The following is a 20,765-nucleotide window of genomic DNA, read 5'->3' as shown; positions in this document are numbered from 1 at the left end:
TTAGTTATCTTTGTATTAACTTCAGTCGAAACAATTTTGGTAGTTGTTTTTTTTTTAACTTTGTTCACTTGAAACAATTTTGTTAGATTGTATTGTGACAGCTGTCATATCAGCATGCATTTAAAAAACATTAAAATTGGTGAATTTTTGTGCGGCCATTTTACAGTTGAGGATGGAGGGGAAAGCAACATTTTCGGCATATTGTGCTTTATTATTTCAAGGAAGGTAAAATGCAACTGAAACACAAAAAAGGACTTGTGTAGTGTATGGAGAAGGTGCTGTGACTGGTCAAATGTGTCAAAAGTGGTTAATTGAAGGATTCATGCTGGGGATTTTTTGCTGGATGATTCTTCAAGGTTGGGTAGACCAGTTGAAGTCCATAGTGATCAAATTGAGACATTCATTGAGAACAGTTGATGTTACACCACGTGGGAGATAGCTGACATACTCAAAATAGTCAGATCAAGCCTTGAAAATCGTTGGCACCAGCTTGGTTATGTTAATTGTTTTGATGTCTGGGTTCTACATAAATGAAAAAAACCTTCTTGATGCTGTTTTCTACTTGAACATAGTGAAAACGTTCTGTTTTTAAAACAAACTGTGACAAGCAGTGAAAAGTGGATACTGTACAATCAGGTGGAATGGAAGAGATTGTGGGACAAGAGAGTTGAAGTACCACCAGCCAAACACCAGTCTTCATCCAAAGAAAGTGATGTTGTATATATGGTGGGATTGGAAAGCAGTTCTCTAATAAGAGCTCCCTCTGGGGAACCAAATGATTAATTTCAATAAATATTGCTACCAATTAGACCAACTGAAAGGAGCACCCAATAAAAAGTGTGTGGATTTATTCAACAGAAAATGCATAATCTACTATCAGGATAGTGCAATACCGCATGTTTATTTGATGACCAGGCCAAAAAAAAAAAAAAAAAACTATTACAACTTATCTGGGAAGTTCTGATTCATCAGCTGTATTCACCAGATATTGCACCTTTCGATTTCCATTTATTTTGGTCTTTACAAAATTCACCTAATGGAAAAGATTTCAATTCCCTAGAAGACTGTAAAAAGCACCTGGAACAGTTCTTTACTCAAAACAAGTTTTTAGATGATAGAATTATGAAGTTATGCCTGAAAAATGGCAGAAAATAGTGGAACAAAACAGTGAATGTGTTCAGTAAAGTTCTTGGTAAAAATGAAAAACGTGTCTTTTATTTTTACTTAAAAACGAATTTTTTGGTTAGACCAATACAATTACAGGATTTTTGAAAGTTTATTGAAATAAGTTTGTGTGTGGTTCTGCCATCACCCTGATAGTTAGATTTGTTTGTTACATTTTGATTTTCATTTTTAGGGAATAGTTTTTCACTTTGAATAAATTTTCCAGAGTTGCAAAACAAGCTACATTCATAGATGTCTTCTAGTCCTGTTCCTTCTACTTTGCTTATTGTATTCCCTTACAAAGGGTTTCTACTTTCATTAATTTTTGGTTTATTCTTTTATTTAATAGAAGCAAATGTGAGTTTTTTCTGCATGCTCCCTCCTAGCATCTTAGAGAAAAGATAGCACAGAATACACAGGGTTTAATATCTTGACTTTTTAACATAATGAAAAACATATCCTAGAAGGTAAATATACCCTGGAAATCACTCCATGGCTATATATGGAAAATCTTCTCATTTCTTTATACTGCTGGTTAGAATGCAGGTTCCTCAGTTCCCCATAGCCTGCCCAGCATATTGAAATGCTTGGGATATTGCTAGTCTGAGAAGTGAGATGGCATATATGTCTAGTATTAATTTTTTTTCTTTTCCTTTTTTTTTTTTAACTGTGATCAAGATTAAGGGTAATTTTCATTTCATGTACTGAAAATTAATCTCTTGCTGCTTAATTTATGAGTAACTTGTCTTTTAAAGTTTCTTATTACTCTGTGAGGTTTAGAGTAATTTTTTGGCTCAAATTTTTAAAAACTGTTCCAAAATCTTATCTGAATAAACTATAACAATTAGATTTTGTTCTGTTTTTCTTTTCTCTTACTTTCATTAAAATATCATGTTTGATCAAATATTACGATCTGTACAATTTCTTATTTTTTAAACTTATTGAGGTATTCATTACATAGTATGTGATCCACTTTTGTGACTTACACTCATAGATAAAAAGATATTTTTTTCTGAAAAATTTTAAAGTCTTACCTATTCTGTTTGTCTCTAATTCATCAAAAAATATTTTAGTTACTACACTGTATTAGGTGGGGATCCAGTTTTATTTCTTTTTGCTTATATAGAGCTAGTCAGTTGAAATATGCAGTGTCTTTTTTTTCTATTTCCCATATTACAGGGGTATGTATCAGTTCAGTTCAGTTCAGTCACTCAGTCGTGTCCGTATCTTTGCGACCCCATGAATTGCAGCACGCCAGGCCTCCCTGTCCATCACCAACTCCCGGAGTTCACTCAGACTCAAGTCCATCGAGTTGGTGATGCCATCCAGCCATCTCATCCTCTGTCGTCCCCTTCTCCTCCTGCCCTCAATCCCTCCCAGCATGAGTCTTTTCCAATGAGTCAACTCTTCACATGAGGTGGCCAAAGTACTGGAGTTTCAGCTTTAGCATCATTCCTTCCAAAGAACACCCAGGGCTGATCTCCTTCAGAATGGACTGGTTGGATCTCCTTGCAGTCCAAGGGACTCTCAAGAGTCTTCTCCAACACCACAGTTCAAAAGCATCAGTTCTTCGGCACTCAGCTTTCTTCACAGTCCAACTCTCACATCATACATGACCACAGGAAAAACCATAGCCTTGACTAGACGGACCTTTGTTGGCAAAGTAATGTCTCTGCTTTTGATATGCTATCTAGGTTGGTCATAACTTGTCTTCCAAGGAGTAAGCGTTTTTTAATTTCAGGGCTGCAGTCACCATCTGCAGTGATTTTGGAGCCCCCCAAAATAATGTCTTACACTGTTTCCACTGTTTACCCATCTATTTCCCATGAAGTGATGGGACCAGATCTTCGTTTTCTGAAAGTTGAGTTTTAAGCCAACTTTTTCACTCTTCTCTTTAACCTTCATCAAGAGGCTTTTTAGTTCTTCTTTACTTTCTGCCATAAGGGTGGTGTCATCTGCATATCTGAGGTTATTGATATTTCTCCCGCCAATCTTGATTCCAGCTTGTGCTTCTTCCAGCCCAGTGTTTCTCATGATGTACTCTGCATAGAAGTTAAAGAAGCAGGGTGACAGTATACAGCCTTGATGTACTCCTTTTCCTATTTGGAACCAGTCTGTTGTTCCATGTCCAGTTCTAACTGTTGCTTCCTGACCTGCATACAAATTTCTCAAGAGACAGGTCAGGTGGTCTGGTAATCCCATCTCTTTCAGAACTTTCCACAGTTTCTTGTGATCCACACAGTCAGAGGCTTTGGCATAGTCAATAAAGCAGAAATAGATGCTTTTCTGGAACTCTCTTACTTTTTCCATGATCCAGCAGATGTTGGCAATTTGGTCTCTCGTTCCTCTGCCTTTTCTAAAACCAGCTTGAACATCTGGAAGTTCATGGTTCACGTATAGCTGAAACCTGGCTTAGAGAATTTTGAGCATTACTTTACTAGCATGTGAGATGAGTGCAATTGTGCGATAGGGATATGTATATGTTAGTGTAAAGTCTAAGCCACTGTAACAAAATGCAAGTGAAGAACATAGTGGCATAAATAGCCTAGAAGTTTATTTTTCATAAAAGTCCTGCAACTGTAAGAAAATGGTATCATTATGCTCCATGAGATTATTCACTGAGCTAAGTTTTTTTCATCTGGTTGCTTTCAGTTGTTTCCCTGAGCTTTTATTCTTATGTGCATGGATTAATGAGGTATAAGTAGCTATCTTTTTTTGTTTTGTCTCTTTTGTTGTCTTGTTTTTGAAAAATCAAAAGCTTGATTTTATTGATCCTCTTTTGTGTGTCATTGTTAAATTTATTTTGTATTTTTATTGATTGTGTGTGTTTGTGCTCTCATGGTGTTTAGCAGGTTGATTCCTCTCTCCGTGTAATCTTCCAAGTGAGAAATACTGGAGTGGGTTGCCATTTCCTTCTCCAGGGGATCTTCCCAATCCAGGGATTGAACCTGCATCTCTTACATCTCCTGTATTGGCAGGTGGATTCTTTACCACTTGCATCACCTGGGAAGTCCATATTCATGTATAGAAATACTCAATATTGTCAGGATGTCACTTCTTCCCAAAATGATCTATAGAGTCAGTGCAATCCCAGTCAAAATTCCAGCAAGTTATTATATGGGTATCAACATACTGATTGTGAAGTTTAAATGGAGAAGCAAGAACTCCGGAATAGCCAACACAGTATTGAAGGAGAATAACAAAGTTGGAGGACTGATACTACTCAACTTCAAGATTTAATATGAAGCTACAGTAATCAAGGCAGCGTGGTTTTCGTGAAACAGAATAGAGAGCCCAGCATAGAGCCCCCTATAAATATAGTCAAACCTATTTTTGACAAAGAGGCAAAGGCAAAACAGTGGAGCAAACAGAATAGAAACAGAATAGAGAAACAGCCCCCTATAAATATAGTCAAACCTATTTTTGACAAAGAGGCAAAGGCAAAACAGTGGAGCAAAGATAGTCTTTCTGACAGGTGCTAGTGGAACAACTGAAATCCATGTGCAAAAAAATGAATTGAGACAGACGTTAAACTTTTCACAAAAATTAACTCAAGGTGGATCATAGACCTAAATGTAAAATGCTAAACTATAAAACTCTTAGAAAATAATGTGGGAGAAAAATCTCGATAATTAGGTACAAAGGTATCTTTTCAGGTACAACACCAAAGACATAACCCAAGAAAGAAATGATTAGCTGGACTTGATTAAAATCAGTAATTTTTTTCTCTGTGAAAGATATCTAGAAGACAAGCCACAGACTTGGAGAAAATACTTGCAGATAATACACGGGGCAAAGGGCTGTTATCTAAAATACCCAGAACTTTCAAACTCAGCAGTAAGAAAGCAACCTGGTTAGAAAGTGGACCAAAAAATTTGACACCTCACCAAAGAAGATATACAGATAGCAGATACACACATGAAAAGATGCTCCACATCATATGTCATTAAGTAAATGCAAACGGAAACAACAGTGAAATACTGCTGCACTATCAGAATAGCCAAAATACTGTTTCAAATAGTCAAAACACTGGCACCCGTAAAGGCCGGGGAGGATATTGAGTGTCAGGAAATCTCATAGATTCCTGGTGGGAATGCAGAATTATATAGCCACTTTGGAAAACAAATTAGCTGTTTTTACAAAGCTGAACATACTTGTACTATATGATCCCATAACTTCTTGATATTTATTCAGAGGTGTTGAAAACTTACGTATACACAGAAACCTGCACATGGATCTTAACAGCAGCTTTATTCATAATTGCCAAAACATGAAATCAATCAAGATGTCCTTCAGTAGGTGAACTGATTAGTAAACTGTGGTACATAACAATGTGGTATTTATCAGCAGTAAAACAAAATGAATTTTCAAGCGATGAAAAGGCATGGGGGTACCTGGTAGCATAAATGCAGATTACTAAATGGAAGAAGCCAATTCAGAATGCTGCATACTGTAAGATTCCACCTGTATTCTGAAAAAGGCAAAACTATGGAGACAACAAAATTCAGGGGGTTGGAAGGAGTTTGGATGAATAATAGCCAGAGCACAGAGGATTTTGGGGGTAGTAAAAATAATGTTAAAAAAAAATGTTAAAAGATGGATATATGTTGCTACACATTTGTCCAAACTGACTGAATGTACAGTATTAAACCTTAATTAAAGTATTAAACTGGACTTGGTGATTATGATGCATTAATAATCTTTGGTAATAAATGTACCAGTCTGGTGGAGGATGCTGATAATGGAGGAGGCTGTGCATGTGTGGTGGCAGGGAGTATATGAGAAATCTGTTCCTTCTCAATTTTATTTTAAATTTAACAGTGTTCTACAAAAATTAAAAAGAAAACAAACTAGGAAACATTTTTGTTGTTGATAGTTAACCAGTAATGTTTATTAGCAGTTCTTAAACTTTAGCATTCATTAGAAGCACCTGGAGGGCTTGTTAATGAACTCAGGTTGTTGGATCCTGTCTCCATTGTTTTCTTCAGTAGGTCTAGAAGGGATCTGAGAACGTATTTTGCTAAGGAAATTTCCAGGTTTTTTATATTGCTCTAAGGACCACGGTTTAAGGATCTCTTAAGTATCTAATTCTGTATGTCATGTCCTTATAAAACAGTGCCATGCTGCATCTTCCATATCTTGATTAAAAAATTAAAGATGATGTAAATGTGGCATTAATGTGACTTGATACTGTTTTTATTTTTCTTCTTGTATTTCTCTGAGCTTGATGTTAATAAATAGTTCGATTTTAAAACAATGAGGACAATGACATATGAATATTTATCATTATATTGTAATACAGCTTATTAAAGAATGAGTTTAACACTGATTAGCATGAAGTTTATGGTTAATTAGAATTGTTTTGGACTTTCTGAAATGCTCTGATAAATTATCTCCTTTGTATATTTTTTTTCCCGTTTTGGTGGTTGCATTCAACTTTGTACTGTTTGTCTAAATCAGCGAGTATTGATTTAGTTATTTTAAATATTGCTTACCAATGTATGTAAGTATACACATATTCAAATAGGCAAAACAGTTGATTTAGCTATTTTAAATATTAGTGTGCTCATATGTACTTTTGTAAGTACGCACATTACGTACGTACACTTAAAAACAGCTGAAACGACATTGCTTGGTTTGAACAAATTGTGTAGTTCTAAGAACATATGAACATACGATGCATGTGTAAAGGATTTGAAAACATGATTGTCTCTTCTTATATTGGCAGAAAGAAATTTCTCATTCCATAGATTTTGCCTTTGCTTACAGTGTTCTAGCCATTGAAACATATACCTATTTAATTTCAATGATTATGAAGATGAGTTGTCCAGATCATTAGTGTGAAGTTCTCATTTTCTGAAGACCTAAGTTATCTGGATGAGTAAAGGATATGAGGTTGAAGGATTTGGAGTGTCTGTGAGAAAGTTCAGCTGCTTTGGTATTTGCTTATTAAAAAATTGATGTAGTTTTCCAAAGCTTTTAATTATGAAACCTGGTCATTTTTCTTGTTTATTGCCTTTTGGACTTGGGTTAATGGAAGGAAGGACCTACTGTTGGCTTTGTGAGAAAGGAAGTTATGGATAGGAGAGTGGAGTTAACTTATTGTTTCAGGAATTAAATTTTTTTTTATTCCCAGTAGTGTAACACCTGACATGTTTCAGTGACACTATTTGAAAAGTGACTTTCAGATTAACATTTTTAAATTTTAAGGGGTCTTAGGCTAATTTGTTCTTGTTTTTATAGAGAGGATCTGACGAACTACTCTCAGGCAGTGTTCTCAGTAGTCCAAACTCTAACATGACCAGCATGGTGGTTACAGGTAAGTGTTACTCTCCTAACAGTCTCATTATTTGCCATTTTGCAGGGCAGAATGTTACAAGTTCGGTGTGCTTTACCAGAATAGCCTTTGTTTTTAAATGCTTTGTGTTGAAACATTTTAGAGGAAATTTTGCTACAGTAGATATGTATCAAGTGGGAAAAAAAACTGAAGTGGGTGTCTTGTGGTCAAGTAATTAAATCTTATAGCTTTTTTTTTTTTTAATGACAAATGTAACCTTTTTTTTCTTTGAATTACAAGTTTCCTCACTCTCACTTTTGTACTTAAGTGTTTAGCTTTCATGTTTCTTTGTCATAAAATATTTTTACTGTAAGTGTTTCTTCTCAGTCCCACAAATCCTACAGCCCCAAGTACAAGATTCAGTTGCATAGTTGTCTTTTTTATGTGGTTTCTGTATGTTTCTTTGCTGTAACAGTATTTTAATTCTTTGAATTGACTTCCTTTATTTACTTGAAAATGTAAGATTTGTTTAATCTTCACGGGGTATTTAAACTTTATATGTTTGAAATAATTGGTTGGTTGTATTGTCTGTCTGTAAATATGTGGACCAATATTTAGATCTTAGATTTTTGGCCACTGGACCAAATTTGAATCTGATGATGAATGAATTAGTTTGCTTTATAACTGTACATTTTATGTTATTTACCTTAACCAAGGTTTCTTTTTACTAAACCCTTTCCTGAATTACTTGTTTGAGGAATCAAATTGGGCAATGTAAAGATTGTAAAGGAATGAAAGCATTTTGATTTTCTTTAGATAATCACACCCATGTATATGTACACCTCATTGCACACACACAGACCCTGCAAGTTAAATACAAATTACAATGAAGTATTCTCCAAATATAGTTATAATAATGATAAGATGAATTTTTCTTCACATTGTCATTACTGAGTTTTCCATGTCACAATTACAAAGCAAAATTACTAGGCCATGATTTTGGAAGTCAGGGTACCATGTGCAAATAATTGATCAAACAGGCTCAGATGTCTGTATATCTACCAGTTTCGTTTTTTTGAAACTACATTTAATGATGGATAATGGAAATGTTTTAAAAACTGATTCGTAGGGCTGTGACAGACTACTGGTAGCAGCCTTTCCTTCTTTCCATCTTCCCTCAAAATGAAAAACTATAAAATAGAGTGAAATATGTAGGACAGCTGTTGTCTGGAATTAATGAGTAAATAGTATAAGATGGTGATCCTTGAGATAAAGGAAACATGTGAAATGAACCTCATAGTTTGGCTTTTCTCCTTTGAGGTACCCTACTGTTGTAGCACATGGAGGTAGAACCCAAGCAGAGCATGAAGGTTTCACTGTGCTAAAGAGAGTAAGATTGGTATTCAGAGCTTCTGAGATATTTGGAATTTATGGAGGAGGATCCTGAAAAAGTAATTTGTCCAAGGGTTTGGGCATAGGTCAGAGGGCAGAATTCAGTGTAGGGATTCAAAATCAGAATTTTGAATGCAGTCCAGAATGACTGGACTGCATATGTGAAGGTTAACACACTCATGGTCTGTCAGGAATGACCTACTGTGGGGCTGAGAGTTAGAATGGTGATTCCATAGATTGTACAGTGCTCTGAGACATTGGAGTTCTGGGAAGTTAGAATGTTATACGTCTTGTGGATTACCTCAAACATTCTGTTTAGGCTGCAGAATGCTCAGGCTTTCAGAGAAAGGATCATACACTAATACTAATAGTAAGTGACAATCATAGGACTAAGGGACTGTGATAGTCCAGTCTGACAAGACGTGAAGAATTCACCAGTAATTTAATTGCCTGCCTAAATAAAACAGTATCCCCTAAGGGAGACAACATGATTCAGTCTTCCCACAATTAGCCACAATACCCTACCTACATCAGATGTTACAATCATGTAAAGAACCATTCAATAAGAATAGACCTCAAAATGACCTAAATACTGGAATTTGCAGACAGAGACTATAAGTATTTTTAAAGCTGTAAAAGAAAATATTGAGAGAATGAACATGGAAGAATGTGTTGAGAAAGCTATAAAGAAAGCATATAGAAATGCTGTAACTGAAAAATACAATATTCACACCATATTTGGAATGGAAAATTCACTGATTGAGACTAACAGAAGTTTGGAGACAACTGAAGAAAGGTTAGTGAACTTGAGTACAGATTGACAGAAATTATTCAGTTTCCAGAGAGAATAAAAGTATGTCTTTGGATGATCAGGCAGTCTAACGTATGTGTCGTTGGAGTTTTCAGAGAGGGAACAAAGAGAATGTTGCCAAATATGTATGTAATTGAAGCAGTAATAACTGAAAATGTCTAAAATCTGAAGAAAAATGCCAGGTAGGATAAGAAAAAAGAAACATTTTGTTGTTCAGTCACTAAGTCATGTCAGCCTCTTTGCGACTCCGTGGACTGCATTACTCCAGGCATCCCTGTCCTTCACCATCTCCCAGAGTTTGCTCAAACTCATGTCCATTGAGTCGGTGATGCCATCCAACTGTCTCATCCTCTTGTCGCCCCCTTCTTCTGCCCTCAGTCCTTGCCAGCATCAGAATCTTTTCCAATCAGTAGGTTCTAGACATCAGGTGACCAGCGTATTGAAGCTTCAACAAAGATGCATAGTTAAAAGCTAGTACAAATTTGGAGGACTGACTCCTGTTTTCAAGTTATTGTAAACCCTAAAGTAATCAAAACAATATCATATTAACATAAAGGTACATAGATGAGTAGAACAGAATAGAGAGTCCAAGAAAAAAGCCACACAATTATGGACAACTGGTTTTTGACAAAAGTACAAAGGCAGTTCAGTAGAGGGGAAAAAATAGATTTTTCAGCAGAGAGTTGTATAACAGTAGGATATCCATATGCTGCCAACAGCAACAGCATCAGCAAACTTCTTGGATCTACGTTTTGTTTAGTTGTTAATTTGACCCCAAAAGCATGGTCTATGAGAGAACAAATGGGATTTGATCAGTTTTAAAAACTTAACATTATTCAAAATGCAGTTAAGAGAATGAAAAGACAAGCCATAAAGTGGCAGACATCTTTACAAAGCATGCAGTTGATAAAGGATTTTTATCCAGAATAAAAATTAAAGTGAGACAACATTGCCTATCTCTACAACAGCTAATATTTTAAAGAATGACCATACTAAGTGTTGAAAAAGATGTGAGGGTACTGTAACACTCATATACTGTTGATGGGAATGTAAAATTTAGAACTATTTTGGAAAACAAGTTGGCAGTTTCTTAAAAATGTTAAACATTTACTGTATGATCCAACTTTGTTTCTTCCTAGGTACTTAACCCAAGAAAAATGATAGCATATACTCATCACGCATGTAAATGTTTATAGTAGTTTTATTTGTAATATCTAAAGCCTAGAACAACCCAAGGGTCCATCAGTGGTGAATGGGTAAATGAAGGACTCTTTTGGCATTGAATTTCATGAATACAGTGAAATGCTGCTCAGCCATATAGAGTGACCTATTGTTCTATGAGCTTCCCTAGTGGCTCAGTGGTAAAGAATCCACCTGCCAATACAGGAGGTGTGGGTTCCATTCCTGGGTTGAGAAGATCCCCTGGAGAATGAAGTGGCAACCTACTCCAGTATTCTTGCTTGGGAAATCCCATGGACAGAGGAGTCTGATGGGCTACGGTCTGTGGTGTTGCAAGAGAGTCAGACCCAACTTAGCAACTAAACAACAACAAAGCAAAGGGCATGGGGCGGGGTGGGGGAGGGGGGGATTGTAAAGGACATAAGGAATTTGGAGATGATGGATATGTATATTCTTTTATGCTGAAGGTTTCATAGATGTAAACATGTCAAAACTTGTCAGACGATTGTAGCTTTATATGAAGCTTATTTTACGTGAGTCATACCTCAGAGACACTGTTTAAAATGAAAAACGCATAGAGGAATTAAAATGGAATACTGTCAAATATTGCAAGAGAAGAACAACAAAACACTGGACAGTTAGAAAATTAATGGCTAGATGTTAAACCCAGTCATAAATCTCTAAATGTAAATTGGCTAAACTAACATAGTCTCATAGTAACCATTGGTTATATAAGGCTGTAGAGCATGCAAAATGTGACTACTCTTAATTGATAAGTGAATGGGTGTGTGCTTCAAAGACGTAGTACTGAAAAAATAAGGATGTAAAACATCTCAAAAAATTTTAAAACTACTGATTATATGTTGATGTGGTGGCTCAGATTGTAAAGAATCTGCCTGCAATGCAAGAGACCCAGGTTCGATCCCTGGGTTGGCAAGATCCCCTGGAGAAGGAAATGGCAAACCAATCCAGTGTTCTTGCCTGGAGAATTCCATGGACAGAGGAGAGAAACCTGGTGGGCTATAGTCCATGGGGTTGCAAAGAGTCAAACATGACTGAGTTACTAACACTTCACTTTCACAGTAATATTTCAGATATATTGAGTTAAAATATATATTAAAGTTAATTTCACTTTCTTTAACTTCTCCATACGGTTACTAGAAACTTAAAAGTATGTGACTTATATATTTTTTTTGAATATTAGTGGTCTAAAGTTCAATTAAAAGACAAAATCATAGTGGATTAAAAAGTACTACCTAACTGTACTGTCTACTGCTGAAGTCAGGTTAAAATACAGAGATACAGGTTGGAAAAGATTTCATGCAAATAGTAAGCACAGGAAAGTTTGTGTAATTGTATTGACATCAGATGAATTAGAATTCAAGACAAGCAGTATCAGTTGTATTGATATAAAAAAACATATTTTTTAGTGTCAAAAGGGTCAATATATTGGAAAACATAACGTTCCTTAATCTGTATATTAGTAATAACAGTTCAAGAACATTTTAAAAATGACAAAAAGCAGAGAAATCTACAATTTTAAATTTAAAACTGGGCATTTTAATATTGTTCATAGTAATCAATAAGACAAATCAATCTTAAAAAATACATAGAAGATTTGAACAGTGCTGTCGGCTTGGCTTAACTTAATTTATAAAACATGCAGTAACTGCAGAATAACTTTTAAAGCCAATATAGGATATTCAACATGATTTTAAAATAACTTACAGTAAATTTCAAATGATAGAAAGCTGTGTCTGATTATCCTGGGATTTAACTAGAAATAAAAAACAGTAAGAAATCTAGCAAATTACCAAATATTTAGAAATTTCCATAATTCTATACAGCACATGATTCATAGGATATTTCTGACTTAGTGAAAGTGAAAACATAACAAAATTGTATTTCCTTGGAATATAGAAGAAAATATAGAAATATTCCCCACATCACCTCCAAGAAGTGCATGGTGGGAAATAGTTTTGTACCTATATTAGATACTTATCTCTTATCTACCTTTGTTGGCTCTATGAGCTTAAAAATATTAAAAAAAATAATGGTTTAAAATTCCTTTCGAGAAAGAAAAGTGAAAGTGAAGTCGCTCAGTCATGTCCCACCCTTAACAACCCCATGGACTTCAGCCTACCAGGCTCCTGTGTCCATGGGATTCTCCAGGCAAGAGTAATGGAGTGGGGTGCCATTTCCTTCTCCAGTGCATGAAAGTGAAAAGTGAAAGTGAAGTCGCTCAGTTGTGTCTGACCCTTAGTGACACCATGGACTGCAGCCTACCAGCCTCCTATGTCCATGGGATTCTCCAGGCAAGAGTACTGGAGTGGGTTGCAATTTAAGAAAAAGAAAACATAAATTACTGGTAGCAGTAGTGGAAGTGGCGGTATTACTATAGATCCTATACCGTGATCTATAGATCCTTGTTATAGGAAAATAAGTATTACAGGCATCAGTAATGCCAATAAATTCAACAAATGAAATAGAGAGTTTCCTTTATAAATCTAGTTTAAAAAACCGATATTTTAGATTACCTCTCTATATGTTAATAGATAGTATTGTAGGCATCAGTAATGCCAATAAATTCAACAAATGAACTAGACAAATTCCCTTACAAATCTAGTTTAAAAAACTGATATAGTAGATTACCTCTTATATATTATTATAGATATAGGTTATCTTTATATCTATTATCAAAATTGAATTTTTAATTAAAGTGTTAGTCACTCAGTTGTCTCTGAGTCTTTGCTTTGTGACCCTGTGGACTATAGCCTGCCAGGCTCCACAGTCCTTGGAATTCTACAGGCAAGAATACTGTAGTGGGTAGCTGTTCCCTTCTCTGTGGGATCTTCCCAGCCCAGGGATCAAACCTGGGTTTCCTGCATTGAAGGCAGATTCTTTACTGTCTGAGCCACCAGGAAAGCCCTAAGTTATTTTTCCACAAAGATTACTCAGGCATAGGTGATTTCACTGGTCAGTGGTTTTCTCCTGAAGGTGGTTTTACTTGGGTATAGGTGATTTCACTGTTGAATTGTATGAAATGTCAAAGAAAGAAATAATAGCCATCTTTTAACCTTTTAGACAAAGAGAAGAATGCTCCTTAATTCACTTTATGAAGCTACTGAAAAAAAAAATCTAACAAAGATAATATAAGAAATACAGATTTCACACTAATACTTTTCATTTACATAAATGTGGACATTCTTCACAAGATATTAGCAAATCACATTCAGCAGTATGTAAAAGATAATTCGTGATGACTAATTGAAATTTACCCCTTGATTGTAGGGTTTATCAGTGGCAAATGAACTCTACATAATCACAGTAATAGAATAATAGAGGGAAAAAAATCATCCAGTTAATAGAAGCAGAAAAAGCATTTGGCAAAAAATACAGCATCTACTCATGATAAAAAGTTCTCAGAAAGCTAACAAGAAAAGGGACCTTCTGCAGGATACACAGAGGGATCTACTAAGAGCCTACAACAGATTTCATTCGTGATAATGGAACACTGAATATTTTCTTCTTAAAATTAGGAATGAAGTAAGGATGTGTCTTCCCTGAATATTTCTAGCTTTTACTTTCTTTAAGGCAAGTAAAATAAATAAAAAGCATAAAGTTTAGAAGGGAAGAAGTAAAACTGTCTTATTCGCAGTCAACATGATTTTTAAAATAGAAAACTCAAAGGAATCCAGGTGATTTTTTAGAACAGATACAGGATACAGTTCAACATACAAAGATAGTTTTTTCTGATAGTCTTAGCAGATTTTTGGACAATGAACTTTTAAAAAATCCATTTATGGAAACTTTAGAAAGAAAAAATATCCAAGAAGAAATTTAACAAAAAGTTGCATGTGTTATACTAAGGAGACTGAACTTTTTTAGAAAAGATTTACACTTTAGAAAGGATTTTTGTTCTGTTTGGTGTGTGGTTTTTTGTTTTTTTTTTAGAAGGCAGAGGCAAATTGGAGATATCAGTGTCCTTAATTTTAGAGTCTGAGAAGTAGAATATGGAGAAAATGATGTATCAAGAAATTAGAAGAATTTCTGAGTTGGGAAGTAGACTTTGATAGAAGTATTAAGAGTTTTGGCCTGGAATCACTGGGTAATGGATAGTACAGTAGTTCCATTAACAAAAGGAACAAAGTAGAGAAAGTGATTTGATTTTGTTGAAAAGAAAGAACAATCTGTTAATTGTCTTCCTTTTTTTAAAGTATGTTTAGAATAACAATACTTTATGACTAAAGAATGAATCAAGTCTTTTTGTCATGATGGAATAGAGTTTCTTAAAGCCTGTTTTTAACAGAAGAAATTTACATGGATGCAGTTTATTTTACCTTTTCTGAACAGAGGAAACATCGAGTTTTAAAATTTCTGTGTTTTTCCTAACATAGATGAGGGTAGGGTCTGTGTATATGCAGACAGATGCCAATTTGAATCATTAAGACCTTTGAAAACCAGTAGCTGTACTTAGCTGGAAAAATACACAGTTGTCATCCAAATGTCTAAAAAACAGACTTTACAGACAAATATTACTAGGACATTTTTATGATTGCAGATGCAAAATAGTATTTCATTTTTATGTTCCAGCTTTTTCCATGTCTGTTGTAATTGACTTTACTATATAGAATTCTTGTTTCCAATAGCATGTCTCAGCAGCCTTTCCCTGTCTAGACTGTCTTCCTCTATAGCTGTATTTCTGTCAAAGAAAAAAAGAATTTTGTAAGTGGGGGAAGTTAATGTTATTAGAAACTTAGTCTTGGGGAAATGATCTTACTCAAAACTATTTTGTATTAAACTAGTTCCTTTTCAAAGACACAGCTCTAATGGATTGGAATTGGATTTTATTGGAAGGAATGTGTAATTATTTGAAAGTGGGGAGGAGGCTTGACAGTGGTAAGATAGGGTCTTTCTTGAGTCCATTTTATATAGGTACAGAAATGAGATACCTCTTTAAGTTAGGTATATTTCTGCCAGTGCTGCAGTTAATCTGTAGCATCAGGATTTATTATTGCTGAAAGTATGACTTTTTATTTCATTATGTGAATCATTTTACAGATTCTGTTACATGTTACTCAGAACCGTTTGAGATATGTCTGTTTTAACTTTTATATACAGACGTTTTTGATATGATGTCATTTTATTTTATTGTAATGTTTTGAAAATATTCCAGCATGTTGTTTCAGGTTGAATCTCTATGAGGGTCCTAACAACATGTCCTCCTGCATAGAGGTGATGAGAGCCTTCCTCTAATATAGTCCGCATGCTTAGTCGGTCAGTCGTCAGTCATGTCTGACTATTTGTGACCCCGTGGAATGTAGCCTGCCAGGCTCTTCTGTCCTTGGGATTCTACAGGCAAGAATACTGGAGTGGGTTGCCATTTGCTCCTCCAGGGTATCTTCCTGACCCAGGGTTGAACCCACATTTTCTCCTGTATTGGCAGGTGGATTCTTTACAACTGAGCCACCTGGGAATCCCCTTTGTTGGCCAGTTGCTCAGTCACGTCCGACTGTTTGCAGCACGCCAGGCTTCCCTGTCCTTCACCGACTTGCAGAGTTTGCTCAAACTCATGCCCGTTGAGTTGGTGATATCATCCAAGCATCTCATCCTCTGTCATCCCCTTCTCCTTTCCCAGCATTAGGGTCTTTTCTAATAAGTTGGCTCCTCGCATCAGGAATATTCATTGGAAGGACTGATTCTGAAGCCATAGTACTGGAGCTTCAGAATCAGTCCTTCCAGTGAATATTCAGGATTGATTTCCTTTAGCATTGACTGGTTTTATCTCCTTGCAGTCCAAGGGACTCTCAGGAGCCTTTTCCAACATCACAATTCAAAAGCATGAATTCTTTGGTGCTCAGCCTTCTTTATGGTCCAACTCTCATATCTGTACATGACTCCTGGAAAAACATCCATAGCCTTGACGATACCGACCTTTGTCAGCAAAGTAACATCTCTACTTTTTAATACACTAAGCTTGTCATTGCTTTTCTTCCAAGGAGCAAGCATCTTTTAATTTCATTGCTCCAGGCACCATCTGCATTGATGTTGGAGCCCAAAAAGATAAAGTCTATCACTGTTTTCATTGTTGCCCCATTTATTTGCCATGAAGTGATAGGACCGGATGCCATGATCTTTGATTTTGAATGTTGAGTTTTAAGCCAGCTTTTTCACTCTCCATCAAGAGGCTCTTTTGTTCCTCCTCATTTTCTGCCATATGGTTGGTGTCATCTGCATATCTGAGGTTATTGGTATTTCTTCCTGCAGTCTTTATTCCAGCTTGTGCTCCATCCAGTCCGCATTTCTCATGATGTATTCTGCATATAAGTTAAATAAACAGGGTGACAGTATACAGCATTGACATACTCCTTGGCCCAATTTTGAACCAGTCCGTTGTTCCATGTCTGGTTCTAACTGTTGCTTCTTGACCTGCATACAGGGTTTGCAGAGGCAGGTAAGGTAGTCTGGTATTCCATTCTCTTTAAGAATTTTCCACAGTTTGTTGTGATCCACATAGCCAAAGCCTTTAGTGTAGTCAGTGAAGCAGATGTTTTTCTAGCATTCTCTTGCTTTTTCTGTGATCCAAAGAATGTTGGCGGTTTGATCCCTGGTTCCTCTTACGTTTTCTAAATCCAACTTGAACGTTCCACGTACTATTGAAGCCTAGCTTGGAGAATTTTGAGCATTACTTAGCTTGCATGTGAAATGAGTGCAATTGTGCAGTAGTTTGAACATTGTTTGGCATTACCTTTCTTTGGAATTGGAATGAAAACTGACCTTTTCTAGTCTTGTGGCCACTGCTGAGTTTTCTAAATTTGTTGGCACATTGAGTGCAGCACTTGCACAGCATCATCTTTTAGGATGTGAAATAGCTCAGCTGGAATTCTATCACCTCCATTAGCTTTGTTCGTAGTAATGCTTCCTAAGGCCCACTTGACTTCGCACTCCAGGATGTCTGGCTTTAGGTGAGTGATCCCACCATCGTGGTTATCTGGGTCATGAAAATCTTTTTTGTATAGCTCTTCTGTGTATTCTTGCCATCTCCTCTTAATATCTTATGCTTCTGTTAGGTCCTTTATTGTGCCCATCTTCCCATGAAATGTTCCCTTGGTATCTCTAATTTTCTTGCAGAGATCTCTAGTCTTTCCCCTTCTGTTTTCCTCTATTTCTTTGCATTGTTCACTTAAAAAGGCTTTCTTATTTCTCCTTGCTATTCTTTGGTACTCTGCATTTACATAGGTAAATCTTCCCTTTTCTCTTTTGCCTTTCACTTCTCTTCTTTTCTCAGCTATTTGTAAGGCCTCCTCAGATAAACATTTTGCCTTTTTGCATTTCTTTTTCTTGGGGAAGCCCCTAGCCTTCTATTATTTTCCAAGTCATGCATAACTTACATTTGGCAGCTAGGCTGTGCAGCTACTCAAAAATAGAGTTACAGGCAGGTTTTACAGTAAACCTAGTAAGATTTTTTTTTTGTTTGACATCTGTTGGAATTAACTAACAGCTAAAAAGTATTCTCTATCAGTATATACCTACATTTCTGGTTAACTGTTCTTTGAAATTTATTTTCCCATGTAGGGATGGAAAGATAAGAAAGATGAGTATGATCATTCATTTTCCTTAGCTCAGATTGTTTTTTTAAAGCTAGCAGCTTGTGTAACACTATGCTTTGCCTTGAAGTCTAACTAAAACTTTTAGTCATACAACTCAATACCAGAGAAACAAACAACCCAATCAAAGTGGGAAAAAGACCTAAACAGACATTTCTCCAAAGAAGACATACAGATGGCTAACAAACACTTGAAAAGATGCTCAACATCACTCATTATTAGAGAAATGCAAATCAAAACTACAATGAGATATCACCTCACACCAGTCAGAATGGCCATAATCAAAAAATCTACAAAAAAATAAATGCTGGAGAGGGTGTGGGGAAAAGGGAACACTCCTGCACTGTTTGTGGGAATGTAAATTGATACAGCTACTATGGAATACGGTATGGAGATTCCTTAAAACACTAGGAATAAAAGCACCATATAATCCCACTCCTAGGCATATATCATGAGGAAACCAAAATTGAAAGAGACACATGTATTCCATTGTTGATTGCAGCACTATTTACAATAGCTAGAACATGGAAGCAACCTAGATGTTCATCAACAGAGGAATGGATAAAGTTGTTGTGGTACAATGGAATATTACTCGGCCATGAAAAGGAACACATTTGAGTCAGTTCTAATGAGGTGGGATGAACCTAGAAACTATTATACAGCACAAAGTAAGTCACAGAGAGATAAATATCTTATTCTAATGCATATATACGGAATCTAGAAAAGTGATACTGAAGAATTTATGTACAGGGCAAAAGTGGAGAAGTAGACATAGAGAATAAACTTACGGACATGGGGAGAGGGGAGCGGAGGGTGAGATGTATGGAAAGAGTTAACATGGAAACTTACACTACCAATTGTAAAATAGATAGCCAATGGGAATTTGCTGTATGGCTTAGGAAACTCAAATGGGCCCTGCACCAACCTAGAAGGGTTGGATGCAGAGGGAGATGGAAGGAGGTTACAAAGGGAGGGGACATATATGTATTCACCTATAGCTGATTCATGTTCAGATTTGACAGGAAACAGCAAAATTCTGTAAAGCAATTATCCTTCAATAAAAATTAAATTAATTAAAAAAATAAAACTATTTGGGAAAATAAATTTCAAACATTTTTAGGATTAAAACTCCATTGCCTTTCAGTTATCATATTTGATAAACAAAGTTACTAGTGCTTTTTTATAAGTGCTTGTATATGAAAGACTTGGAAAACGAAAATAAGGAGAGTATACTTAAGTTTTGTTAAATAATTTTCACTGAATAGATGGAAGTAGTTTTTTTTGAGATTTTGCACTTCAAGTTGGTATATACAGTTGGAAGTATACAATTAGAATATTGGTCAATGAGTGAGATTAAAATAATGGGCATATAAAAAACCTTTTACTGGAGTGTTTATATGAGCAAATAAGGATAGGAAGGACATGGAGACCAGAACAACTTGGGGGCACTCTAACCATTTTGAGACGTAAATGAGTTAGCAGGTGGAGGTATGTGGGGGGGGGGGGTGTGGGGGGGTGTCACTGTAACCATTTTGAGACGTAAATGAATTAGCAGAGGGGTCAGTGTGTGTGTGTATGCCTGCTTGTTGTGTGCACTCAGTCATGTCCAACTTTTGTGACCCCATGGGCTGTAGCCCGCCAAGCTCCTCTATCCACAGAATTTTCCAGGCAAGAATACTGGAATGGGTTGCCATTTCCTACTCCAGGGGATCATCCTGACCCTGGGATCAAACCCAGTCTCTTGCACCTCCTGTATTGGCAGGCAGATTCTTTACCACTGCACCACCTGGGAAGTAGCAGAGGGGTCCAAACAGGTATCAAATGAACTAGGAATTAAAGAAACTGAAAATGAGTATTGGGGTGCTGTGAGAAAAGAGATTTGATAAGATGAGAGGGCACATGGCTCTTTGACCCATATGGATTTAACAAATAACCCAGAATCTTGGTGAGACTTTTTTGTGTTAAAACTACATATAAGCCACTAGAAAATAAACTGTGGAAAATTCTGAGAGAGTTGGGAATACCAGATCACCTGACCTGCCTCTTGAGAAATCTGTATGCAGGTCAAGAAGCAACAGTTAGAACTGGACATGGAACAACAGACTGGTTCCAAACAAGAAAAGGAGTACGTCAAGGCTGTATATTGTCATCCTGCTTATTTAATTTATATGCAGAGTACATCATGAGAAATGCTGGGCTGGATGAAGCACAAGCTGGAATCAAGATTGATGGGAGAAATATCAATAACCTCATACATGCAGATGACACCACCCTTATGGCAGAAAGCGAAGAAGAACTAAAGAGCCTCTTGATGAAAGTGAAAGAGGAGAGTGAA

The 20,765-nt window shown here is 36.1% G+C and overlaps 1 protein-coding gene across 5 annotated transcripts in view; it reads left to right on the top strand.

Annotated features, from left to right (window-relative positions):
* PTBP2 (polypyrimidine tract binding protein 2) overlaps positions 1-20,765 on the top strand; it is an 85,486-nt gene that overhangs the window by 19,716 nt on the left and 45,005 nt on the right. For all 5 annotated transcript variants that reach the window (XM_006044959.3, XM_006044958.3, XM_006044957.3 and 2 more), the window contains exon 3: positions 7,408-7,483. In XM_006044959.3, coding sequence (XP_006045021.1) covers positions 7,408-7,483 — 76 coding nt within the window. The remainder of the gene's footprint in view (positions 1-7,407; positions 7,484-20,765) is intronic.

Source organism: Bubalus bubalis, chromosome 6 (assembly GCF_019923935.1).
Source record: "Bubalus bubalis isolate 160015118507 breed Murrah chromosome 6, NDDB_SH_1, whole genome shotgun sequence".
Classification (NCBI taxonomy): Eukaryota; Metazoa; Chordata; class Mammalia; order Artiodactyla; family Bovidae; genus Bubalus; species Bubalus bubalis.
The sequence above is the reverse complement of the archived record's forward strand: the minus strand, read 5'-3'. Positions and strand labels throughout refer to the sequence as shown.